The following is a 27,444-nucleotide window of genomic DNA, read 5'->3' as shown; positions in this document are numbered from 1 at the left end:
CCCAATGACTTATTTAATTAGAATATAGTCTTGAGTGGGCTTCTTCTTACCAGTAGATGGCAGGCCTGTACAGTCAACGACCTTGTAGGCTTGATCTGCACTGAACTCAACCCAGAGTAGCAACTGTAGCTCTGCTGCAGGTGAATAATTCAGTTAGTTTGGCTGTGATGGGGCACAGATAAAGAAAACAACAGTGTCAGTTCAATAACCTGTCTACAGTGTCTCCGGTGTCAAGGAAGTTTGTGAAATTTAATACGGGTACGAAAATACATGCTTATATAGCTTTCAAGTTTCAAGTCTACAGCAACTCATCTAACCACATATTTTGACACAGTATCTCTATTAAGACTTGTTATTGTCTTTGACAACAAAGACGAGGACCGACTTCAGTAGGCAAAGCAACTAAACTCCTAACCAGCTAGTGAAATGTGATGGTGCCATCTGTTTCCCGGTTATCTACTAAGCCCTTCAGTTTTGGAGCTCCAGACCAGAACACAGCTTCCACACTCCAGAGAAACTAAAATGGTACCAATGTGAGACCAGACAGCTTATATATATATATATATATATATATATATATATATATATATATATATATATATATATATATATATATATATATATATATATATAGCAGTATAGGAGCTGAAACTATTAATCGGATTGATCGTGACTAATCAATTATTGAAATAATCGTCAACTAAGTTAATAATCGATTAATCGTTAAATGTCATACTCTGGAACATGCCTTTAGCTCATAGAGTAACCCACCTTAAGCGGCGATTGTACCAAAATTGTAAAAAATATATAAACATTTTGCATTTCAGATTAAAAAAAAACTTTTTTGTCCATCAAAATGTTAAATCCAGAACTCAAATTTTAGTTTCACCTGGTATAATTTAGTGAAAAATCTTCTTTAAGGAACCTTTAGTTTTCCGATCCAGACCAATCTAGCTCTTTCTCCAAAGGTTATTTTTCCCATGTGAAAGGATGCATTTATCACAATTTACCACACTTCAGGTTTGATGACTTGAAGTAGGCTGAAAGATGTGAAAAGGCAGCACACCATCATCAATCTGGAAATAGTTACAAATCCATTTCTAAAGGCTTTAAAAATCCAGAGAATTACTGAGAGAAATTATCATTAAATTGACTGGCCTAGCAAAATTACTCCAAGAGTGTAAAGATGATATATAAAAACAAAAGAAAACATTTAAAACACTGCTGGTTTAGGATTTAACTATAAGGAAACAAGAAAATTGGGAACCATGTCATGAATAGGACTGTTTCAAGGTAAAAACACCAAGAAGAGCATTATAAAACATGTTGATTGTCCCTAAGATGTTTGGGAAACTATTCTATAATCTATGAGACAGAAGGGATACTTTTTATGGTGAAGTAGTGCGCCCTTACTTTATATGTTATCAGCAGAAAATAAACATCATACTAACAGTCACACTGTTAGTATGCTGATGCTAATGCAAAAATCCACCAGTTCTTGACTTGATTCAGGACCAAACTTTAGTTTTGAAGCAGAACAACAGGCTAAAATGCGCTGGCAATTCCAACTTTAGGTTTCAGTCAAAGCCTGCATTTTAATCACACTAAGATTCTGTAGTGTAACCTGAAACAGTTAGTTCTCTAAAAAACTCTTCAATATTTAATGATCGATAGATCTAGAGCAAAGAATATGTCTCCTACATATTGAAATGATTGGTTAGACAGACAGACAGAAACAGATAGATAGATAGATAGATAGATAGATAGATAGATAGATAGATAGATAGATAGATAGATAGATAGATAGATAGATAGATAGATAGATAGATAGATAGATAGATAGATAGATAGATAGATAGATAGATAGATAGATAGATAGATAGATAGATAGATAGATAGATAGATAGATAGGCTTTATTAATCCTTGATAGGGGAAATTCACCTATCTGCAGAAAAGAGCTCAGAAAAGAGATCGATTTTTTTAAATCTACTTTCAGTCAATATGAGGATAGTTACAGATTTTCTGACAACAATTAAGATGCAGTTATGCTTTAAAAAAATGAAAAATCCACATTAGTGATTCAAATAACACAAAACTGAAAAAAATTATCATAAATTAAGATCAAATATTTATTTTGGAGTTAGTTGTAAAAAAAAAAAAGATTTTTGTTTTGCTTTAAATATTTGCATTTTAAGTTATTGTGTTTACATTTTCTTGGGAAAAAAAGAATTGAATCCCTTCTGGAATACAACTATAACGCAGCAAAATGTGCATCGTGTGGAATCCCTTTCAAAAAAACACAAAATCTACCTAAAGACAAATACCTGTGACCCAAAAAACTCAAAGTGAAAGAAGCAAAGCAGAAAGTTCTCACGTCTGCCTCAACAAAAGCATTCAAACATAACAGTTGGTATACTGGGAGGGGTTTCCACAATCATTAGGAGTTTGTTTATATTTCCAAACCCATATTAGTATGGTCAGACACTGATGTTGGCTTATCTCAGATTTTGCTAAACTAAGTCATCCTTATCAGTTGTTTTCCTTTGTACCAGCTATGTCTTATTTAGCAGACACAAGAAGGAACCAAACACTTGAAAATTCATTAGTTTGTTTTTAATTTTTTAATCACAATCGTCTTTTGTTGGGTTTTTTCCAGTGTCTTTAAAAAACATGAAAAAATAAATATACATCATTTTACAAAACATTTTCCAGTGTTTTAAGATCATACAAAAGCAAAAAAAACACTTATCAACAGCAGTGTAAAACAAACTGGCTGTACTGAGCTGCAAAATACAGGGAAATTGGGTTTCTATTAAGAGATGACGGATTTATAAATTAGATCCAACAGTGCCAGGATGAAATGAATGATAAAGGTGAATCCATAGGTGCCTTATTTGTAATTTGTAACTTTGCTTACCAGAAGGGTCCACTATTTAACAAACAGGCAGGTCCCATCAGATGGCAGATTTAGGCTTTGTTTAAAAAAATAACATTTAAACCACTCCTCTCTTGTGAATTGAGCCAGGATTTCTCATACCACCATGAAAACCTGTAAGGTGTGAGTGAATAAGGCCTCAGTCCTACTGTAAAAGGCACAATCTAGTCGTCTTCCCAACATTTTTCAGGCATTTTTAAAATGTTATTTTCAAAGTGTACACATTTGTTCTCTGCTGCAGCTGAAATACAAAATAGATTATTTCTTCTTCACTTAAAAAACAAAATATCTACACCGTAATTACACTCTACATACACTGCACTGAGAGGCTCTTTAGAAACCTTGGAGTCCTCGATGCAAGCGTCCCCCAACTACAGGACTCAAAGGCGTTCGTTGATAACAGTTTGTGTTTGACCCTTGAGGAGAGATTGTAGTCTTTTAAATCCCTTTGGACTACAAATGTACCAGCTTGGGATCATTCATCAGACTTTTCTCTGGCAGATGTCCTCAAGAATCCTCCGATCATTCATTCTGGAAGTGTTCTTTGTTGTGGTTTTGGCACACGTCTTCTCTCTTATACTTTTCCCTTTATTCTCTCTCATATCCTTATCTCTGGTGTCCCAGGTATTCCTAATGTCTGCCATTAATACTGCACGCTTAAACATGAAAGAGGGGTACAGGCGGGTAGATCACCCAAAGTTCACCCTCTCTCCATCTTCATCTCACTTCGATTTATTTTTCTTCCCTTCTCGGCACACGTCCCGTCTGCAGGCTTCTCCTCTCACAGGGGTGGGCTAGTCTCGAACTCCCTAACGGGTCAGATTGAAGTCTCGTTACTGCCACTGGCGGGCCGGGAGAAAGGAGAGGGAGGGGATGCAGGGAGGCAGTAATTAGGGAGAGGAGGGAAAAAGGAGAACATGCAAGGTGAAAAATGGATGCAGGGATGCAGGAGGTCCTTGTGCAGCAGCTAAGCAGGATGGGTGCATAATTTTCATGCTAAGGTAAAGATATTTATAATTTTCACATTATGTCAGGGTGCAACCACAAGCTTCAATGCATTACACTGGGATTTTATAAAGCACTGGAATCAAGCATGATTTTAGAGGAGAAATGCAAGTTTTTTCCTAAATATACAAGCAAAATATGCTGTCTCTACAATTTTCTTGATCTTTTTGTTTGTTCTCTTAAAGTCCTTTGAGATTCTTCAAAGAAAAGTTCTTTCCATTGGTCTTTTCAGAGTAAAAGGGGCTTAAACACAAATACACTCTAGGTTTTATTTTCTCTTAACTGTAAAAACCATGTGTCATTTTTATTCCTCTTCCTGATTATGTGCTACTTTCTGTTGGTCGGTCTCATTAACTTCTAAAATACTTTGAAGCTTGTGGCTATAATGTGATGAAATGTGTAAAAAGCTATATTATATTACACTTACTTAAATTACCAGCCTTATATGGTGTATAATATAAGAATTATTAAACTTTATTGATCTCACATTGGAGAAATTTACCTCTACATTTAAACCATCCCCTTACGGAGTAGTCGGCTGCCATTGTGCGGCGCCTGGCGAGCAATCAGGGGTTAAGGGTTTTGCTCAGGAGTGTAGAGTGTGGGATTTGAACCAGGGACTTGCAAGCTTCTCAGAGCACGAGCACACTGCTCTAACCCACTAGGCCAACACTCCCCCATTAAGGCTTCCTATCGCTCAATTAATGAAGGTGTTAACTTAACAATGACTACTTCTGCTATATTAGTCATGCGAAGAAGCTGTGTCAAACAATTGCTGCTGCATGCCGCAATTTATCGCTTACTCTGAGTCGGAGTGGTTTCCTCCATTCACTGTCCCGGTCTTTAAGTGCATGGCCACGCCCCCATTGGTTTCCCGATAGATGCCCCCTAGTGGTGGACCGGAGGGAATCTGAGGGCGAGGAGTGATAGGTGGCTTCACCAGAGATCCGCGCTCGTGGTTGCCAAGGCGAGCTCTGTCGTTGGAGGCCTGCGACGACGGCCGGGACGAAGGGTTCATGATGTTGACGGAGGAGGGAGGCAGGCCCGAGGTGTTGTTATTGTTGATGGGTGGGGGAGAGGTGATGGTGGGGGAGCTGTAGTCGCTCAGCTTCTCCCTCATACGGTTCTTCATATTCTTGTCATTCAGAGGAGGAGGATAGCTGATCTTGTTCTTTAGGATACCTGAATAGGAAGAACGACCGGGTTAGAGCGTTTGAGGTTGAGTCGTTTAACTTCTCATCACAGGTGCGTTACTTCACCTTTTCTCTGCTCTGGCTGGTGGTTGCTGTTGGGTTGGCCAGGAGGCGCCAGGTCTTTGCCGTTACCAGGCATCTCCTTGTCTCCCTCCAGGGGAGCTTCCCTCTCCGTTTCACCGATGTGGTTCAGTTTATTTTCCGGATGCTGTTCCACGTTCACCTTTGTCTCCACCCTCAGCCTGTCTGTCCCACCTGGGTCCTCGCTGTCACTAGCTGTGGTGCCCCCTGTTGGCCAGTAAGGTCTTACATGATTGGAAACTGAATCACCTATGAGGAAAAGGAGGCATGCAGAGAAAAGGTTAAAATTATATATATATTTTTAAAATAAAACTGGGAGAAAAATCAGTAACTTTGTTGAAAAATGAAATTAACTCTCATGTGTCTCTCTGTGCTAGTAGCTAGGTTAAATTAAATATGTTGATGTCATCATAGGGATTCATGTGTGTACAAAACATTTATTAACTGGTGATTGAGCTGTTTCCTTTGCAGCTCTAAGAGCAGAGGTCCTGCACAGAGCACGTCACATGACATTGCCTCAAGGCTAAATTAACTGATATAGTGTCTCCTTTAGTTTGAAAAAGAAAATAGGCAGAAAATGTGTCATTTTCTATCAAAAAATCACTACCATTAATGGTAGAGGAGCTAATCCTTTATTTTATTTTTCTATTTTTATTTTTTGACCTTGATGGAGGCAAACAGCCTAATTTTTGGGATTGGATTGCAACATTCCTACCTTTGGAACTTTTTTGCACCTCTTATACTGGAAATATATGTGAAATATTATAACAATTGAATAAAGAAGTAACAGTTACTGATTTGATTAATCAATTTGTTCAAAACTGATAAAGCTCTGGCTATACCTTTTCCATGAATCCAGAATAGTTAGGTTAGGTTATCCATAATTATTTTCTACATTTGTGCTGCTATATGTTTAGGCTGCTGGAGAACATAGGGGCCACTTTTTATCTTTCTGCTTCATCCTATTTTTAGTCTTCATTCTGCAGTATCAGTTAATTTTTACCTATAACTATGTTCTCTCTGCCTTCTCTTGTCGTAGTAGCTTCATCTGGTCTGTTCCTGTTCGACCGAGACACCATTCTTGAATAAAATATTAGCTGAGCTGTTTAATGCTGTTAAGGATTGGCATGTTTTTTAGCGTAGTCTTGTTTCTGTTACTATGGCAAACAGAGAGCGAAATCCTTCTCCGCAAGCTCATCAAGGGGTGAGCATGTCTTGTAACTCAATGATTGGATGATATCAACTGGTTTCCTTGAAGGAAAATTTTAACCAATCTGACTGTATTGTTTCTTTAAATTGACTTGAGATGATATGCGTTGCGTTGTGAATTGGGGATATTTATAACCCTACAGTTGCTTGCTCACTTTTGTCCTTCCACTCAATTTTCTATTATTATGCCTCATAATATGCGCATAGCAATACATTTCTTTTCTAAATTCTCTATTTACTTTGATATTTTAACAAGTTTCAGTTTTACCAATGGTACCTTTAGGGGTGCTGTGAAGGGGTCTCTCGTTGTTCCATTTAGTCTTGACATCTAAATCTTCGTCCTCGCTATCAGAGGAGTGGGAGGAAGCGTAGGAGGAGCTGTGTTCGTCGTCGACAGACATCTCACTGTCTGAGTCAGAGTCTGCCAGGAACAGGGAAGGCAGTTAAACATAATAAACCTCCAGCACTAAAACTAAGACAATTGTTCCACAATATCATCCATGAGCACAAAAAAACCCCCCCAAAAAACCCTCACCATCTCCTTTGGTGCCATTTCGATGGAAAAGAGGTCCATCAAGATCTGTGTGTCCTTTAGCCGTTCCTGATGAGCTGGGCTTCTGACCCGACTCTTCCCTAGAGATCCAGGAGATCCGGGAGAAGAAGAATGAAGATACAGAGGTATTTAGGGGGAAGTACAGCGTTACTGGAAGTTGATTCAAGCCCGAGCTTGTAGTTTTTGAAAACTAATGATCAAGAGTGAAACATCAGACATCTCTTGTTACAAAACACCAGCTCCCGTTGTTTGCTTTGACAGGACTAAAACAAAAATGTTGTTTTAAGTGTCCATGGGTCTGATGAAAGTAAAAACCTTAAGCATTTACTATCAAATACTACCCATGGTGGAGGATTTATGGGTAACTCATTGTTCAACCAAAATGGGTGCAATTTCAATCTTGAGCAACCAGTTAGTGCCGTTAAATCCAAAGCATAAATTAGGTTTAGGTACCTTTACCTGTTGATCGTAAATTACTAGCTGACAGGTCTGGAATGGCATTTTTATTCCCTTTTGTTCTCTTGCAGCCGTTTATTTCAGGTTTGAGAAATTTGCTGGAGGGAAAAATTTGCAACCAGAGACTCTGAGCTGTCTGATGGCTGATCAGAGAGAAACTTCTGGATGTAGCTGAGGACTCACAAACAGCTGCAGGGACAAGGTGGAAATGTCCCACTTGAACGGAAACTGTCCCCATCTCGTCTTAAAGTCTTAAAACCACAATAATAAAAAGTCCATGCATTAGAAATAATTTGAAAAGCGTTCATTGGATCTAACCGTTTCTTTAAAAAAAAACTGAACTGCATCTCTTGAAATGAGCTTGTGGCTTGCGGTTTTCTGCATTTTGAAAATTAAAAATAGCTACAGTAGATGGGATAGTCATCATATCTAATTATTCTATGACGAATCAAGCAGCTCTCCTTCCATAGTTGTGTTTGTAAGATAAAACTTGAAAATAATTTTATGTTCTAAGCATTTTTAGTGTAATTCTTTTCCTTACCTCAGATATGTAAATTATTGGGTCTATAAATGACTATTTTTCTTTTTTATTATTTCAGGTAATAACTTTGAAGTAAGATCTCTTTGTCTTCTGGATTTCAGGCAAAAACAAAAACAAAAAAAAAAAGAGTTATGCAACCTACATAATTTACATCATAACGGAGTAAGTAACTGTGTTAGTCTTTCATTGAAAAAGTAAATACTTTTCACATAATGGTAACACTGTTGCATCTCCTGAAATTAATGCAGCAACTCAGTCAGTCAATGTGAATTCTCATAAACACACCGTCTCCGCAGCATATCAACACTGACTGACAACCGGCTGCCTTTAATCTACACGTACTTTTCCTCACTGCTATACTGGTGTTGCTTGCATATTTTACATTTCTTTCCACAGAAATATACTAGTTCTGACAGGGTTTTTTTTTATGGAATAGTGTAATCCTTTTTGAATTCTGCTGCAAAGTAGCCTATATTTCATTTCTGTTGAATTGCTTAATAAGCAGGATTTTTCAGCTTCATACCTATTTTATAGCTGTTTAAAAACTGTCAACTTGCAAAAATATAAAGTTCTAAAACACCTTATTGTTCTTTTATCATAAAGAAAAAAAAATCACTATATCTACATTACAATAGTCAAAGCAAACATGTAAAAATACTTCTGATTAGTATTCACTGTTTTTAAATGTGTAATCCTTTTATGTATTCATTTATTAATTAATAACAAACATCTTCAAGTCTTTAGTTGTATTTAGAATTGCAATAATGAAAAGCTATCAAATTTCTTCTACATTTTAGATAATAAAAAGTAACTTGATAGTTACTTTAGCTAGTAACCAGTTACTTTGATTGAGCAGTAAGTAAATAAATAACTAAAAAGTTACCAGAAGTAGTTACTGTTTTGAGTAAAATTCCAATCACTGCTTACACATTTATGAGAAAATGTTATTGCATCATTATTTGCTAAATTGTCAAATCATTACATTGCTGGTGTTCAGGATGATAATGCTTCACTAAACACTCAAAATCTCATAACATAAATAGTAACTAGACACAATTATGTTTTTGTTTTTTACACAGTAGGTTTTATTAAGATTGAATTTACTGTCATTTGTGTGGTGTGTTTTTCTTTTATGGGGCAACAAGCCATGCACTGGAAAATCAAAGCGTGGTCATTCAATGCAAGTACCATCATACAGCAGCATGCATGATGTGACAGAAAAAGAGAGAAATAAGGAAAAATTTTGTCAGCTATTCTGAAAGTAGGGAAATTTGCCAATGGAAGAGTATGATTTCTATTTAAAATGTGAAAAATAACCAATAATCTTATTTCAAGTGCGTAATATCTAAGTATCTTATTTAAAAAATACTTTCATTGGCAGATCATCTTATTTTCTGGCTCAAATTTAGGGCAAACACACTTTTTATGTCCTTTTAGTCCTTCCTTTTCCAGCTTGGATAAAGAATATAATCAGGAGTAAATGGCATACAGCCAGCATAACATTCAGCTTGCAAAGGGCTTTGTGTGTATTAGTAAGTGTGAGACATATGATGCATTGACAGACAAGCAGAAAAAATTGGGAACAAAGACAGAAATCTCCATATAGCGACACGTATCATGCAGGATTCTAGTAAAAGCAGCCATGCGGTCAGTGGCAGTTGTGTACCTGTGTGCGTAAGCCAGGTAGCTGCTGCGGCTCTTGGCTGACCTGAGTGTACTGTCCAAGGAGACGTTGGACTCCCCGATGGCTGTGCGATACAGCGGGCCGTCCTCTGCGTATGTGTTGCAGTTGAGAGAGCGCTGAGGATAAAGAACAAAAGCAGACTGATCTGAAAAAAATGTAGATTTTACATCTTAGAGATCATCTAGCTTTTAAGTGCATTCCTGAATATTAAAGTAAATCCACTTACGGTGAGTAAGGACGCCCTGGTGGTGCTGGAGTCGTCCTGGACCGTCTTTTTACCTGTGAAGACATTCTTGAGGTTTTTCCTCACTTCTTTGTTGAAGATCACATGAAAGAAGAAGATGAAGACTCCCTATTGAAGACATTAAAAAACATGTGTAAGCTCACTAATCACAGATATGATTCATTTTGGGTTTAAAAAGTCACATATTTTTACCTGTAAGCAGCTGAAGATGGCAAACAGATAGTGGAAAGTCATTACATCGCTGTTGACAGCCATGAGGCCGAGCAACCAGGTGGCGCTGATAAGTAGCAGGAGGAGAAAGGCCATACGCAGCGCAGGACTGAGTAAAAAAAAAAAAAAAAGTGAGGTTACATAAATGACTTGATGCTTTGATCTACCTTGAATAGTCAGAGGCTAAGACACCTACATAGCTCCTGATTTCTCCACAACCTTCTGCCTTCGACCACAGGAAGCCTTCGCAGCTAAAACGAAGATCACTATATTCACCTTAAATGAGGAGAAAATAAACAATTAGTTTTTAACGCTACTGTACATAGCTGCCTTGATGCACCTTCTTTTAAGGTGCAATGAAAAGAAATAATCTGATATCTTGAATAATATTATGAAAGAAATAGAAGTGAAAGCATTCTCTAAAGAATTTACTTTTTGATTTTGGATGAAAACTAAATCTGGTGATATATGCATTATATGAAAAAAAAAATTATTTTCATGCACGTACAAGAACGACCACGAAAATGGGTCCTGCGAAGCTCCAGATCAGAGTGTCATGAACGGAAAGCCAGCAGAAATCTGGATTTCCGTAACCTTGAGGGTCTAGGCCGACTGCCAAACCTACACACAAAAATAAATATGGCAACATTATTTTTGCAAACATCAAAATATTTAAAGTTACAGTTCTTTCAGACATCTCTCTCATTCTGAGATGTGGGTCTTAGATTCATGTTTAGTATGAATCTGCAGAAACTTTAACAGCTGAGACAAACAACTAAACTCCCTCATAGCTACAGCTAAAATGAACGTATTATGTTTCTCAAAACGGCCAGGCTAAATCCCCAAATCTTTAGCTAATGATATTAGCTATGATATTTTACTTGTAAATTCCTGTATAAAACATATTTAACCTTTAAGTAGAGACCATGTCCTCTGCATTCAGTGGACCCTGTCACTTCCCGATCCGTCCCGGAAGCATCCGTACCAACAGCTCATTTGCGCAGGTGCAACCAGATATACATCCGGTTTTCTATAAATATTGTAATTATGGTACTAGAATTACTTATTTCTATCCTTAACTCACTAAAGAATGCTAATACACATCTTTAAAAATGTTTTATGACTTTTTTGAGACAATTTTGAAGTTTTTTATAATTTCTCCTTTAGACTGCTTGTCTGACGTCATCATCGGACATGAGTAGTCTGGCAAAATAAGATTAAACCATGTTGACCTGCATTTTTTTTCTTTCTTTAGATTCCACACTAAATACCATAATATTAAATAGGAAGGAAACATAAAACTCCAAAAGACTAGATTTATGTTTAAATCCAAAGTTGAAGTAGCATAGAATCCCATAATCCCATTTCTGTTACAAATCGGGCACAGATGAGTGATAAAACAGAAAGGACTTTAAGGCTTTTATTTTCTCAGGAAATACATGATTAACCTTTAACACATTATGGTTGAGTACACTTACTCTTTTTAAGGAGGGAAAAACATAATTTAGGTATTTTTTATAAAAGGAAATCAAGGGCCACCCGGATGTATATCTGGTTGCGCATGCGCAAATGAACTGACGGTACAGATCTTGCTTCCTAATTGGACAGATCGGGTAGTAACCCCCTTCCAAAGCACATTTTGGGTGCTAATATATTCAAGCAAAATATCTATTATGAGGCTGTCGTCCAAACAGGCTCCATTTTTTTATTTATTTTTTATTTAGATGCAATAGAAACTGCCTTGTCTCTGAATTCTTCCTACCGGTGATGACAGCGGGTATGCCCCAGCCAATGGCGTAGTAGAACCTCATGTGTCCATGGTTGATGTTTCGCAACTCGGTCAACATACGGTAAATGTGCAGACCCTCAACGAACATCCAGGCGAAGGTGCACATGTAAAAGTAGTGGAGGAGGATGGCTATTACGGTACACACAAACTGGAAGGAAAAGGACAATATGGGGGAAAAAACAAGCAAAAGAAAGGAAAGGTTAATAGACTCCTCAAGCTTAACTACTTTATCATCCTAATTCCAGCCTTTACATTGCCTCACATTGGCTCCAAGATGTAGAAAAATACCCCTAAGACATTGAAAATTAATTAACTATAGTTGATGATCTAATGATTTGTTCTCTTGCCTTTCTCCCTTTCAATTTCTTTTTTGCTTCATCCTCCATCTTAATTATCTATTTAGGAATGTTGTGAGTCAGAGGATGTCTTTTATAATACATTTGAACAACTCTTAGTATGTCTGCAGAGATCAGAGAAAGAAAAACAGAGAAGTTGCTCTGACTGATTATAAATCTTGCAGCATATTGCCTCGGGCACAGACTGACAACATTCCACAGGTTGAACCTGAACTCACACACACACTCACACACTTAAACTCAAAATGATCAACTTCCACTTAAGGCAAGAAAATAGATTAATATGGCTCTAATTAGAAGCTATATTCTATATACGTACAGATAGCCAGACACATCCAAAGTCAAATCCCAGCACAATAAAAGTTGGGACTCTTCATCATTTAGCCCTTAACTCCACGTGATTTTATTTTTGATTCTGCTGCATAAGTCTGCACTGATTCATGGCCTTGTGAACAATGCAATAGAAGAAGATTTGATAAAAAACTGCTAAACATAACCACAAATCTAAAAAAGGTGACATGGCTCAGTCTGTGAGTAGGATGTGGATTCCAAGCATAAAGCCAAATCACAGAAACGCCAGTCTAAAAATTGATCTCCTTCCACAGTGATCGAACTTCTAAGGAATAAATCTTACAAAAATCCTAGAGAGAAAAGTTTAAGACATTCAAGGACCAAACCTGTCCTCTGATTACTAAGCTGCCAGAGATTATCCAATGACACACAAGTGTGTGCATATTTAGCAATTAAAAACATTTCCATTTCTGCATTGCAGACACAGAAATCTGTTTCTTCGCAGCTAAATGTATTTATCAAACCTATAGACTTAGAGATCTGAGAACAAGTAAACATCCCAAATGTTTATATCTTCATTTGTACACCAACTGACCATGTTGTCCGTCTGATTGATGCCTAGCAGGAAGACCAGCTCGGAGAAGAAGAGCGTCGCCACCAGGTTCCTGTGGATGGCGTGCAGGTTGGATCGGAGTCGGTGCAGAAGGCACAGAAGGATGAAGGTGAGAAGGAGGAGGAAGAGGGAGATGGAGACTGTGGTGTAAGTGACGATCTTCAGTGGGAGGACATCGCCATGCTGGTTTGGGAAAGAAACCAAAGTCATCGGGTTAAGCTGCAGAACAGGCTGAGCGGCAAGGTTGGAGTGAAACCTCCTGACTCTACCTCTCTCTTGGAGATGTCCATCAGCACAGCAAAGCTAGTCATGTGATTACACTGGCAGCTAATGTGAGTGTTGTTCCTGTCTAGCACCTCGCAGCCTTTGGAGGACCACCCGCCTGTACCTCCAATCCTAAACCAGACAGGGTTTCAGTAAAATGGGCTAAAACAGAAGCATTTATGAACGAATTCCCTGTGAAAAATTTTTTTTTATAACATTTTAGCCACCAATCATGGATGTGACTGCAGGTAACTCACGAGGAAGAGTGGTCCCAGTAAACACAGACTGGTTTTGTCCGCTCCTCTGTCTCCAGCAGAGTGTACTCCAAGGTGATGGGTGGGTCCAGGACTGGAGGAAAGGGTGGACCTTCACTGTGGACTGTGGCACTTACTACTGCTGTGTTGATCACTGGACGGTTGGGAACCCTGCAATTCAAGGCACAGTTACACATCCCTTTCTCTCTTTTTTTTTTTAAGTTTTTGATGCACTAGTGGTTAGATTTTTCATCAGTAGGCTGACAAGAAAGGGGAATGAGAGAGGGGACAGACACAATGCAAAGGACCACAGGTCAGACTCGAACCTGGTCGGCCGCGTCGAGGACCAAGGCCTCTGTAAATGGGTCGCACGCGCTAACCGCTGTGTCACCTGCACGCCCAGTTACAGGTCTCTTTAATATAGATTAGCATTTCAACATTCATTAAAACCCATATAATGTTGGGGTTTTCTTCTGTCTTATTTGCATGAAAAATACTGCAGTAGTAAGTTATTGACTGGTAACATGGTTTATTTGGTTATGTGCTCATCTGAAAATCCACAGCTACCAGATCAGGTAATATTAATAATAATAAAAACACTCTTCGGCGTGGAAGTTGGATTAAGAAGACTCAATGTCACTATGTGTTTCTAAGACCTGGTGATGAAAATTAGCTATCTGTTATTAAGAATTATTATGTCTATGTCAGCAGTAATTTAAAAAATCTCTGAACTCAGATAAATTTCTACATTTTAGTTTAAATATATTGCATACAATTATTTTAGTAATTGAAACTGTACTAATCTTGTTAACAGGGTATATGAAATTGTTTAAGGTATGGATTAATTTTCAGCAATTTCTCTCTTTTAAGAGAATAGATAGAGTCCCTGTTTTACTGTGACTTCTTTCACACAGTCTTACAATTCTTCTGCTCAAACCATAATATCTGATACCGGTAGTCTGATTGCAGCAGAAAGGCCAAAAGCAATTATGTTTATTACACTTCTTAAGGAGCTTTATAAAACAGAAGGCCAGAAACTGGATACAAATCTCATGTACTTTGAGTATGACTGAGTAAAAACTGAATGTCACAAACCGTACCTCAAATTCCTCCGGTCTGAGTCGTATCTTTCTGGGAGTAGCTGGCCCAGCGACTTGTAAACAATGACGACGGCCACCATTTTAGGTTTGGGTGGCTCTAGGTGACGTCGTGTTCTTTCAGACGCCCTGTGCTCCTCCCCTTTAGGGTGACCAGTCTGGGTTTGAGGTTCTGGAGTTGGCTTCTCTGTGGCAAAAAGAGGAAAGAGCTGATGGATCAGAATGTAGTAAAAGAGGCAGAGTAGTTCTGATTTAGATTTGGTTCTTACCTTTTTGGACATGACCTTGTAAGTTAAAAACTGGGAAGTGCACGGAAGATCCAAGCTCTTTGGGGTAAGACTCCTGGATGTCTTTAAAGCGAGGTAGCGTTGCCTTCTCTGGGTCTGACACATCCAAGTAGTCAACAGTTAATACTGTGGAACAGAAGAAGAGGACAACATACATGAAGCAAAGCCAACAGAAACAATACACGACATATGGACATATGAGCAATTTGAACACTGTTCAAGCACTTACTCATGTTGTCAGTGACAATGGTGAATGGTTTGAGGTGGGTTTTCCTGACATTTTGGGCCAAGGTGTTGGCATAGTCCTCAAAGTTGCGAAGCAGGTGTGCGGTGCCGCCTTCTGTCCTCTGGATTTGGTCCCAGTGGTCCTTGGTGCCGGGGTCCAGAATGGCACTGCCTGCTCGCACCAAATTCTGACCAAAAACAAAACAATTAAACTTTCTATAAAGATATCAACCCCTACGAATTGTATGTCTGCATGATTTAGGTTATGAGAAGGATATGTGAACTTGACATTCAAGTGAGGCCAATGTGTTTGAATCTGTATAACTAAGGAGAGAATAATAGGAAGTTAGAAACTTGTCTAAACTTGTAAGTAAATAGAATCAGCTTTATCAATTTGGATAAAGCTAAAACAGGCAATTGCCCAGGGAGAAATTACTAAGGTGCAAACATGTGCACCAGATTAAAATACCCTTTCTAAGAGGCTCCCTGAACAAGTTTTCTATTATTTTATCACATGTCAATGATAGTATGTGCCGCTTACTTGCTGCTGAGAATAAGATGACTGGATCATAAGTTGTGTGTAGAATTTCCTCACATTTTACCCTCAATCAAATTCACAAATGATTTCCTGCATTCTATTTGGTTGAAGGGGAATCAACCATCAGTCAATTTATCACGAAAAACTGCATTTTTTACATTGAGTATTAATTCTATTGTTTGTTAAAATTAGATTGAGTTTAAGGAGAATATTTTTTTCTTTTGTACCTCATTGAACTTTGCATCCTTCATGGCAGTGAGATTGAGGCCAGACTGCCGGCTTTCGTACTTCAGCACGTGATTCAGCAGTTGGGACGCCATCTTGACATCGTTGCCGTAGAAGTGCGGCTTCTTATTTGTGGCACTGTGCAGCAAACGCACAATGTCTTTGGACTGTTCACTATTCATCTTAAAGCTGTTGCGACGCAGCTCCTCATTCTGAAAAGGTGATTCGGAAACAGCAAAAATTGGAACCCAAATAGTTGTAGAACCAATATAAGCTTTGGTCGCTCCAGGCAGATCATTGAAAATGATTCAAAAACAGAAAATCAGATGAGTATATGTGCAGTAGCTTGTTAACTATAAGTGATTTTAAATGCTATGAGGAGTGCTCACCATCTTCTTCAAACTGGATAAAGTCTCTGTGGTACAGTTAAAAAGTTCAGGAGACAACCAGCCCTTATCAGTACAATGACGAATAGCTGTACCTGGAAAGAACAAAGAAACATTTGCTTTACCATCTCTTTAAATGCTTATGCATAAAGGAAATTTTGGGAAAGAAAATATCTTCCTCAAAGTGACCAAGGTTTCCTAGAAACAAATAAGTAAACCCTGCAGTTAGGGTCCAAAAGAAAATCAAGCCTATCTATCTAACAACACAGAGTAGCAGTGAAGCGAAAGGTACACCTTTAGCTCCTAATGTACCTGGTGTTTTTCCAGGAGTGTTAAGGAGCAAACCTGTGCATGACTCCCTAGCGTGAAAGCTCTGGATTATACGCATTAATAAAAGATCCCCATTACTGTGATTTGAACCTGTGTAGGTGTGTTTGCACGCCTTAAAAGACTAGCTGACAAAAGAACAGCTGCACATATAGTTTAACTGATACATACAATAAATTGTCATTTTGATATCACCTCATGTCAGGGCTAAAAAGCTTCAGATCATTTGTCATTTGTGTGGATTTTTCTTTTCGCTAAAGCTTTTTAATTTGCATTTATCAAAATGATTTGTTTCTCTGCATAGTTAGACATTTTTTTGTCTAAATAAAGAGTGCATTGTAAAGGCATGGGCTTTGTAACCAAGATTCAGCTTAGTCAGAGTTTTTATTGGCTGTTTGAAAAATAGAAAATAAGAAGGGCTGCCCTTCCCCCACTTGTTAAATGACTTTATAACATCAGATTGCAGGCTAGCTACCTAAGCAGACAACCTTCGTAATTTAAATGATATTATTCTGTAAAGTGCAAAAAAAATTAACAATACCCAAATTAACAATGTTAGAGAGAAGCTATTTTAACTTTTATCTCTATCAAAAAAGCAATTACATAAAGGTTCACATTTTGCTTTTAAAGTATTTGTGTGAAAACCCTTAACCAATTGTATATTTAATCAAATTTACAACACAAGGAGACAGTCATTCCAGCCACAATCCAGCTCTTTTTAGAGCTACCATAAACAGGATTTTCCTGATTTGTTTTATTTTAAATAGTTTTAAAAGACTAAAAAAAAGCTGCAATGCAAAAAAAAGTTGATGAAACAATCAGTTTGCTTTTATAACCACTGCAACAATCAGGTGTTTCTCATCTTAGCTTCAGTGACATTACAAGCTTATACACTCAGAATCAGTTAAGAAAGGGATCATTATGTTACCCACCGATAGATCCTTTGGGACAGTCCATAGCAGCAGGGCGTCCAAATTTGGTCTTTGGCCACCAAATGCCAGCATCAAATGCCTTTGGGCAGTGTTCATACACAACTGCAAAGAAAACAGAGTTATTTCAAGCAAAAAACATTACTTAGGATGTCAATCCAGGACTGTTTTCCATGAAGCATTCCCCTTAGATGTAAATTCCTTTTCTTGTAGGTCACCAACTGGTCCATTTATGCCAGATTGGCATGGGAGACTAAACTAAACTAATCCCATCAGACTTTTAGATAAGCTCTGATAGACAATTAAATGTCTCATCATATCTAGGTTGGCACACATAACATCTGTACCTAGACCTACAGCTTTTAACTATTTACATTGTCTTCTATTGAACATTGTGAGCCTCTTCATTTTCTTGATAGAACTATCTATTCTAAGGTGACTTTTTGAGCAAGTATTAATCCATCAAAAGATCCACAGTTCAGAATCATTTGGATAAAAATTGTATTTGCCCTTTTGACACAAGAACAAAACCCCTGGTTTGGGCTGTTTGTTTATATCAGCTTTGGATCAGAATCTGCTTCAATTTATGACCATTTCTCAAAATGATTTCACAGAAAGAGGAACTGTACAGTGTGTTTAAAGTCTGAACATGTTCCATCAACTCAGCTCAGAAAAAGAGTCATGCTAGGTCAATCAGTGACATTGGTTTTTGTTTTCTATTCATCTAGCCTGTATTATCTAAGTGCCGAATCATTGCCAGCACTGTCCACATGCCAGGATTGCCTCTTCTGCTTCACTGCTTGATGACAAAGATGCAAAGTAGCAATGTGGCAGCGTTTGCATCCCTCCGACACTTCAGTGGTTCATCATCTAACCTTTGTGAACCAGAAACATCACATGCTAGTCCTGGATCATGTTTTTTCGAAACAAACTTTTTATCATTATCATCTCTGAATCAATTTTACACGATCAAAATCGCCACTGCAGTTTAAGATGACATTGTGATGATGTGAAATCCCATCCACATACCCTGACATCCTTTAGGTGTTACTTCACCAAATGGGTTATCGCAGCGATTGCACTGAAGGCCGATGGCGCCTCCCTTGCAGGGGCACTGCCCGCTGACTGGGTCGCATGTTCGAGACTCGGAGCCTATGTGGAAACAGTCACAGGGGTAGCAGGTGTCCTCGCCCTCAGGCCGATAGTAGTTATCCTGGGGGGGAAAGGATCAAACATCAATGCAAATGATTGTTCTTCAATCTTCATAGTCCAAAATAGTTGCTTCTCTAAAGTCACAGCTTGCATTTTTCATGTTAAAACAGAATTTTATGCATCTGATGCCCTGTCCACATATAACGATATGCCTGACTTTAGCCACAAATATATTTTGTTTTTAAAGCTACAGTGTGTAATTTTCAGCGACATCTAGCGGTCAGACTGCAGACTGCAGCAACATGAACGTCTCCCCCCCACCCCTTCTCCCCCCCAACAGTACGGCGAGCGTTACGGGACAAAATGTCTTCCACGACGTCCGCATCACCTACCTTCTCAAGTGATGAGGTTTGTTTACATAGATAATTTTACAGATAGTATTTCATTAGTCTGTGTAGGGTATAGATTTCATGTAGACTTTAGATAATAAATATACCCGTTATTTTTTCTACATCGTTGTGACGTTTTGGTGAGCTGCTTTGCATGGTGATATAAACAGATGAAGTAATTGTAGTCATTAGTTTAACAGCGAGATTGTGTTCGCTGGAAGATTATATATTCCCCGTTTACAGAGTCCAAGTCTTGTTTGTTGCACGGGGGTTACAAGGCGAGGAAGAGGGCAGAGGGCGAGGGCAGAGAGGGCGGGGTGGGCGTGCAGCGGTGCCAGCGGGGTGACTAGAGCAGAGGAGGAAAGGCTTGAAGATCTCCAAAGGAGCCGGAGAGAAGTAACCGAGGTATATATCCAGAAAATTATTTTACAGAAAATTACTGAATCATTACCTGTGAAACGTCAGGGACGTTGCTGAATAAGTATACTGGAGAGTAACAGCATCATCACGCAGCATGTTATTGTTTTAGACAGGTCTGAGCATCCTGTACTCCAAAAACTGCAGTGATATTAGACAATTGTGTGTGTAGGATTAATTACCTGTCCAAGAGAAAACTGGCAACTTGAGCGTCACTTTGAAAACCGTTTTCCTCCATCAGTGACTTCCATCGTGTAAATTCCGTGCCAATGTTGATCCGTGTTTTTTGCCGTTTCTTGTCACGCTTGCGTTTATTCTCGTTGTGTTTCCGCTTCTTAGATGACGGGGGTTCGGTGTCCGCCGCTTTTCGTTGTGATACAGAGTAGGCATGATCCTCCATTCGTCTGATGTTTGGCCACACAGTGCCAAACAGTTTGCAAAGTCACTCACGCCTGCCGCCTTGTTCACCTTTCTTGTTACTGAGGCGCAGTATACCTGCTTCTTCTTCTTCTTTGGTTTCAGGCAGACTAAACGCTTCTCAGGCATAATACTGCCATCTACTGTTCAGTACCGTCTCAGTTAATCTCTCTCAACTTGCCGTAGTTATTTTCGAGCGTAATGGGCGATCTCGCAATCGCTAGTTTGTTGGCTCTGCGCTTGCCGTAGCGCAAAGATGTCTGCCTCCATGGCTGCGAGACCCGCTCCTATGTAATTATAAATAACGAATTCTAAGGCAACGCAAATATTATGGTTAAAAGGCTGAGCTCATAGGTGATGATAAATAACATAGTTATGTATAATATATTACATTTCTGACTTTATATCCCTGTAATTATTACACACTGTAGCTTTAAAGCTTTGCCTCATGAAATATCCCTGAGGGAAAAATTTTTTAAAATGTTGTTTTATTTTCTTTCATCTTGTATGACAGATTATAATGGTGTTGTAAAATCTGAATTAACTCAAAAGCTCAAATAAAGAAAAGTGGAAAGGTGTGTGTTTGTGTGTGTACCTTGCAGCGGCACTCTCCGGTGGTTTTGTTGCACTCCTTATTAAATCCTTTGCTTGTGTCACAGTTGCAGGGCCCACACACTGGGCTACCCCACCAACCAGGAGGACATGGTTTCTCCACTCTATTGTAAAAGGGTAAGACAAGTGTGCAAAATCAATTAAGCCTGCAAACAAGTTCCCCTTTTTAGAAGTCGTGCTTCGAGGTTGAAGGGGAAAACATCAGTCAGGTTATTTACTAAATTCATCTAAAATGTGGGATTTCAGAGTAAACGTCCTCCAGACGTAAGTATTATCACTGTTATGTGATCTGATAGGGGACAGGTGGCAGTATGAGGGCAGATGAGACTTAACACCTGTAGAGGATCAGTGAAGCAAATAGGGGGATATCCCACATCTTGCTTTAGACAGGAAGTGATGCGTGTCGGTTGGGCTAAGGTTTAGCAGGAAATGACTGCTGTCTGATCTGGGTCGGCTGCTTCACATGAAATCCTTCATCAAAGCATTACAAGTAGACCGGAAGCATTCCAAAACAATAAGACTGCAGAGATTTATTGGAATGAATTCATTTGTAAGTCTGAATTGAGATGCTAGACTTTTGAATCCTGAAGATACATTTTCAAACTTTTTAAGGAAAGAATGCAGTTAAACCCTTACTTGTTTTCACAGTACTGGCCATAGTAGTTTTCTCCACATTCACAAGTGTATCCGTGAGATGAACTCGGCTTGTGGACACAATTGGAGACATGCTCACAGGGATTGAGCTTACAAGCGTCCACGCACTCCTTACCAAAGTAGCCTAGGACACAGAGAGGGAAAAGGGATTGTGATGAATCCCACTAAGTGAAACTTGCTGGTGGCTTTTACATACTGGGTTTATTGTAGATCTCACAAAACTTAACTCAAGACCTGAAAAAAGATTTACAGGATCTTGCAAAAATAACTTCTTTGTTACGTTTACAAGATCCTACAAGCGTATACAGTTTTAGCCATTCAAAATTTCCCCACTTTCCTTGATTAGCCCTTGGCTGGTCCCCTAAAATTCCTTTTTAAACATCAATTTTTGTACTAAAATATTCTTTCTGTCATGATTTGTGGACATTAAGATCTAAAGAGAAGCATCATCTCCTGGTCAGACCCTCTAATTCAGTGGAGTCGGAGTAAAAAATATGCATGCCCAGGAAAAGGCCAGTGGCTGAAATTGGAGGGGATTTTTCTGGGAGCTTCAGGGGAGTAGGCTGCCAATCAGCTGGCTTTTGACTGCGAAAGGCCATTTTGAATGGCTGCTACTGTATCTTAGTCTTTCAGGTCTATTTCAAAGCACAGAATTTACGTCCGGTCACTACCTGGGTCACAGACACAGGTGTGTGTGGTCCAGTCATCGCTACAATGGCTGTTCTCAGGACAGATGTTGGAGTCGCAAGGGTCTGCCACATCGCAGCCATCCTCCACATGGATTTTCAGGCCCTGGGCCATGTTCACATTGGCCACATTGGTAGCGGTCTCTCCCATGCGCACACCCTGAAAGAGACAAAGTTCAGATGACGATGATACTCAAAGAAAAAAAAAATGCACTGAGACAAACAGAAAAAGAGGCATTTTACATGAACAAACCTACCTGTATGCAGCCGACAAATCCTCTATTGACAATGTTTCCCTCTCCAGGCAGCCCTCCAACATGGAGTGTCTCTACCTTCAAACCTGGTAGGTCATTACCGATCTGAACAGACTTCTGCTTAAAAAAACACAGACCAAGATGAGAACTTGTTACTCTAATAACATCTTAGCCTTCCAGTCAACACTAGAAGTGAAAGTTTTACCTTGTACATTCCGTAATCCAAGGAAACAGCTGCCATGTATTTAATTTCTTTGCCATCTTTAATGCTTCTTATTTCTACCAGCAAGTGGTGCCACTCTCCGTCGTTGACACGGACTTGGGGGAAACCCAACGTTGCCAATAACTTCTCCTTCAACAGCACTTCCATACGGATCTGCTGTTCCCTCACCTAGATGGTGATAAGATGGAGAAATCCAGTGATTTAACCTAAAGTGTTTTGGCTTTTTTTGACAATATTTAGTTTTTTGTTGAATTCTGTATTCTCACCATTATGTTAATGGTAGAGGAGGATCCAGCATTGACCTGCATCAGAGTCCCAGTTGGCTGCCGGGTCCGGAACATGAGACCCATGTACCAGGGAACAGCGACAGTTATATCCGGCTCGCTCCAAGATACCAGTGCCTGGCCATCAAAGAACTGAGGAGAGGGCATCTCTGCAACAAAACAAGGCAGAATTAAACAGTTAGTAGACAAAATATAGTCACAATATTACAATAGGGTATCAACGATTTTTTATTATTTTAAAGACAAACATCTATCGTCTCACGATCGAGTAGCATTATTCTTGATGTACAACATTGTTGCTAATGATTTGGTTTTCAGATTTTGTTATTAAATGTAATCCACAGAACCAGGTGAGTCCAACCTGCACAATTAACTAAATTGTACCTATTGGACTCTACTGGTTCAGTGGTTGGGCTGAACGAATACATGACGACATGTTGACTCCACAATGCCCAAAGAGAAGCTCCAACTATAGAACAACAAAGCCCTTCTTTCTTCTTGGTAGAAACTAATAGATAGGGCATAACTTTATAGGAAAGCTTTATTAGCAGAAGGCACTTTGGTAGTCGGGTTATAAACTATGGTAAATGGTAAATGGCATGTACTTCTATAGAGCTTCTTCAAGTCAGAGGACTTGACCAGAGCACTTTACACTACATTTCGCCATTTACCCCTTCACGCACACTCTGATGATGGTAAATTACATTGTAGCCACAGCTGCCCTGGGGTTCAGTGACGGGAAGCAAGGCTGCCGCACACTGGCGCCACTGGGCCCTCTGACCATCATCAGTAGGCAATGCAGGTGAAATGTCTTTCCCAAAGACACAATGACACTGAAAGTTGGAGCCAGGGCTCGACCCAACAACCTTCCGATTGCAGGGCAAACTCCTGCACCCGACACCACTGTCACCACTACTACTAGAAAACTATGAGCTACTGTAAGAAACTACAACAACAGGATTGTGTTTCCAATGGGGAATTTAGGTGTGATCTGCAACATTTCTGCAAAACTACTGTATCTTTGGATCCTTTAATGATTTTACAACTTCTCAAAAAACAACTTTCATATTTTACTAAACCTCAGCAGAATCTTGGGAAACTAACAATTGATTTCCATCTAACGTCTAAATCAGCTTTTCCTCAAAGGAAGATGATGGCGCTGCTGGCTTATTTAAAAAGGTCAGTGGGTGAGAGACAGGGTACACCCTGGAAAAGTTAGTGGTCCATCACATGACAAGACAGATACAAACACTAAAGACAAACATGCATACACTCCCAGAATACTTATTGCAGCTCAGAGAGACCAATTAAAGCTCAACAGTAATTTTTTTGGACTGTTTGGATGTGGTAAATCTTTAATGCAAAATGGAGAGAAAAACTGGGCAAAAACACTTTAAACACTCATGATTATTGGTGTATTAAACTTTCAAACTTAGGTTGAAAGGGTGGGCAATTTTCTCCAAGATTGATACAAAAAACCCTAGTGGGTGACAGCAGGTCACCTTAGTTTGTCAATGTGAAAGATCCAAAGAGGGGTATCATATTTCCAGTGTGAAAGCAGTGAACTTGAAGAATTAGACTTAATGTGTCAACAAGAGACAGAGCAGCCAAAAAAAACACAAACTGTGATCCTGACCAGGTTCTGATACTGGATACTAGGGCCTGGCACTAGTTTGGTGATTACCTGATAGCAAAGCAAAAAAGGTGAGGCGTTTACACCTTTCTTTGGGAACTTGCCTTGAGGGAAGACATCAGAGTTCTCCCCTTGCCAAAGAAGAAAACTAAGTAGGATGGAGTATAAATAACATATCATGGCAAAAAAGGAAAGATTTTTGAGTTTGTGCTGAAAACTGATGCAAATATACTGAGTTGGCAGAGAAGGAGTAGCGGGTTCTGTGAATGTGAGAAAATTTTTAGTGTTGGGTTCTGGAAGGCAAGTCATATGTTTCTTTAACCTGAAAGTCCAAACCTGAGGTAATGCTTTCTGACTCTACAATAGAGTAGAGGCTTCCCCTAATGCTATTGTGACTAAAGCATGAGTCACGATGAGCTAAAGTCGATCCGCAACAGATCTAATCTCCCTTCTAGATGTACAAGTGAATAAACATGTCCATACAGAAGCAAACAGGTGAGCAAGTAGAAACAAGCAAGAAGTTATGAATTCCCACTGGATCATCTCACCGTTTGTTTTTTGCTTTTTGAAAAAAGTAAGAAAATATACATATCTGACCTTGTTCACAGCTTTTGCCCCCATAGCCGGTAGGACAGTCGCAGCTGTAGGTGTTCCACTTGCTAACGCACACGCCTCCGTTCAGACACACATTGTCTGTGCAGAAGTTCTTCTTTGCTGGACAACCTGGACATCAGAAACCAGCTTAAACTAACAACTGAGCATTATTTCTGTGCTTTTTGTTAACATTTGCAATGAAAGTTTAGCAAATATTAGTCCTTCAGATTGTGCTTTGAGAAATGATAAGAAATTGCAGTGCAAACTGGGTCTAACCTGCAGTGGTGCCATTGTTAGCGATGTAGCTGGCCATGTCGATGGGTTTGCTGTCGATAGTTAAGTTTCTCATGCAGCCCACAAAGTTTCTGTTCCTGACTGGGAAGTCCTCAGGCAGATTGGGAACTCCTCCCAGCAACAGAGGGCCAGTCAAGTCCAACGATCTGACCAAGATAAAAAGAGATTGGAGTAACACCAAAAATAGGTAATATCAACATTTCCTATGAGAAAAACTTATGAATTAACCCAAATAACCACAATTACTGACATCCTAGAAAGTGTCCTCCCCACACCTCCAGGGTTTAAACATCACTTGACCAAAAGCTGACTGAGGAAAGCCAGACTGTAAAAACATGCTTTTGGTCTTATAGGTTTAAATACTGCACCAAAGCTGATTAAGCCTAAAGCTTCTAGAATGCAAACAATCAAACAGCGAACGGTTTTAAGATACTTAAAGTGGGGCAACTCTGCATGATGCAACTGAACATGAGTTTAAATGGACGCAATGCAAATTCCAATGTCTGGCTGGGAGCATGAAAAGCTGCATTAAATCAGCTATAGAGGAGAAAATACACATACAGAGAGAGAAATCAGCAGGATTTATCCTGAAATGCCATGAACCCCTTGCACAGCAATACCTTAGGAATCTGAGATTCCTTGTTATTTATAAAAAAGAGAGAGATAAGTGAGGTACAGCTTTTTGCAGAATTCATAACCTTTGACCTGTTTTACTTTTTTCTCTGTTGAGTTTCTTGCTAAATAATTCATCACTAATATGGTGTGTTGTCAAGAAGGGAATCATCTGAAACATGCATAATTCTAGGTCTGACTCTAAACTGACAGGCCAGACAGGCTGCGCGTTCATCAGAGAGGCAGTCAAACACTCATAGTAACTTTGAAGGTTCTGCAAAGAACTACATCGCATGTGGGAGAAACTACTCTAACTTATTTGATGAATCTGAACAAGAAATTCTTTTCACAGTTTGCAAAGAGCCACTGTGAAGCATGGCAGTGGCAACATCATGCTATGTAAATCTTTTTTTTGTCAGGGATAGAGTAGGATAGAGATACATGGTTGAAGATAACCCTTTTGAAGGCTGCTAAGACTTAAGACTAAGATGGAGTTTAGGTTAAAGAATCAATCAAAGCATGTTAATGAGTTAGAAAGGCCAGCCTTGAATCCAGATTAGAATCTGGAAAGGACTGAAGTCTGATTAATTTTAAACACTACAGAACAAACGTCAAACACTAGATGTGTAAAGCTGGTAGAGACAAAAACCTATAAGACCTGCAGAAAAAACGGTTCTGGAGAATTTGCACTCACAGGCGCTAAATACAACGTTTATTGCTAATAAAGATTTAACCTATCAATCATTTCTTTCCACTTCAGAAATCAGAGCTACTACTTTTTAATCTAAAGAATAAAATTAAAACACTTAGGAACAAACCCTTTTTCACCTAACTACCCTGCAGGAGTTTGTTTATGTTCTGATATATTATGTCTGGATCAGAGTGTCTGTGACCAATGCACTGTGTCCCTGAAAGAATGTAACTCATCGTCAACCTTTAAATGCTTCTCTCTGTTCCCACCCTCTGCATTTCAAATGTGTCTCAGCACGTTCTGCAAGTGACTCATTGAGAAACTGATTTGCATTGTGGCAAACACTAAGTCCCCTGAAGCATGCGCTGAGAAGCTCCAGCTTAGCTAAGCTTTGGGATGTCTGACAGGAGATGCAGCAAGAATGAAAACAGATTAAAAGCTAAACAGAGTGTGGTTTTGGAAGCTGTTTCAAGGAGGGCAATTTTGATAAAACTTTATAAAGAAGTGATAACATTTTTGGTCTGGACGTAGTTGGATTTCTCACTTCTTCTGTCCGGTCTGGGTGCCCTGGGCGGCGCAGGTGTAGTTGCCAATCTGTTTCCCAAAGCGAACTGCCATGGAGATGTCACAGTCGTCCACAGCGACCACTGCCACCTTCTCTGCAGAGGGTCCGTGAGGGATGCCGAGGCGGCCGATGTTAGGCTGCAAAAAAACACAAGAAAGCTGACAGGTTTTTACTGTGCTTTTCAACTGTTTCCCTTGCCTCAGTATGTGTGAACAACTTTCTTTTCTTATCCTGTGTTTTAGAACTTCATGCTTGATTTCTCTCTTTGTCTCTT

At 39.2% G+C, this 27,444-nt stretch overlaps 1 protein-coding gene across 1 annotated transcript in view; it reads right to left on the bottom strand.

The window, feature by feature from the left end:
* Window positions 1-3,667: 3,667 nt before the first annotated feature.
* Window positions 3,668-27,444, bottom strand: part of celsr1a (cadherin EGF LAG seven-pass G-type receptor 1a) — a 98,055-nt gene continuing 74,278 nt past the window's right edge. The window contains 30 exon segments of the mRNA XM_038274561.1: window positions 3,668-3,778; window positions 4,745-5,123; window positions 5,201-5,464; window positions 6,702-6,845; window positions 6,960-7,057; window positions 9,641-9,774; window positions 9,885-10,010; window positions 10,095-10,221; window positions 10,309-10,388; window positions 10,621-10,733; window positions 11,875-12,049; window positions 13,144-13,344; window positions 13,431-13,557; window positions 13,683-13,850; window positions 14,780-15,076; window positions 15,078-15,189; window positions 15,293-15,476; window positions 16,054-16,263; window positions 16,441-16,532; window positions 17,697-17,798; window positions 18,723-18,906; window positions 20,664-20,784; window positions 21,317-21,458; window positions 22,006-22,180; window positions 22,278-22,391; window positions 22,480-22,665; window positions 22,764-22,930; window positions 25,012-25,137; window positions 25,285-25,448; window positions 27,150-27,307. Coding sequence (XP_038130489.1) covers window positions 3,754-3,778; window positions 4,745-5,123; window positions 5,201-5,464; window positions 6,702-6,845; window positions 6,960-7,057; window positions 9,641-9,774; window positions 9,885-10,010; window positions 10,095-10,221; window positions 10,309-10,388; window positions 10,621-10,733; window positions 11,875-12,049; window positions 13,144-13,344; window positions 13,431-13,557; window positions 13,683-13,850; window positions 14,780-15,076; window positions 15,078-15,189; window positions 15,293-15,476; window positions 16,054-16,263; window positions 16,441-16,532; window positions 17,697-17,798; window positions 18,723-18,906; window positions 20,664-20,784; window positions 21,317-21,458; window positions 22,006-22,180; window positions 22,278-22,391; window positions 22,480-22,665; window positions 22,764-22,930; window positions 25,012-25,137; window positions 25,285-25,448; window positions 27,150-27,307 — 4,695 coding nt within the window. The 3' untranslated portion in view covers window positions 3,668-3,753.

The sequence above is a fragment of the Cyprinodon tularosa genome, unplaced genomic scaffold (assembly GCF_016077235.1).
Source record: "Cyprinodon tularosa strain WSP-4 unplaced genomic scaffold, ASM1607723v1 ctg92, whole genome shotgun sequence".
NCBI classification, from domain to species: Eukaryota; Metazoa; Chordata; class Actinopteri; order Cyprinodontiformes; family Cyprinodontidae; genus Cyprinodon; species Cyprinodon tularosa.
This window is presented reverse-complemented; position numbering and strand designations above follow the sequence as displayed.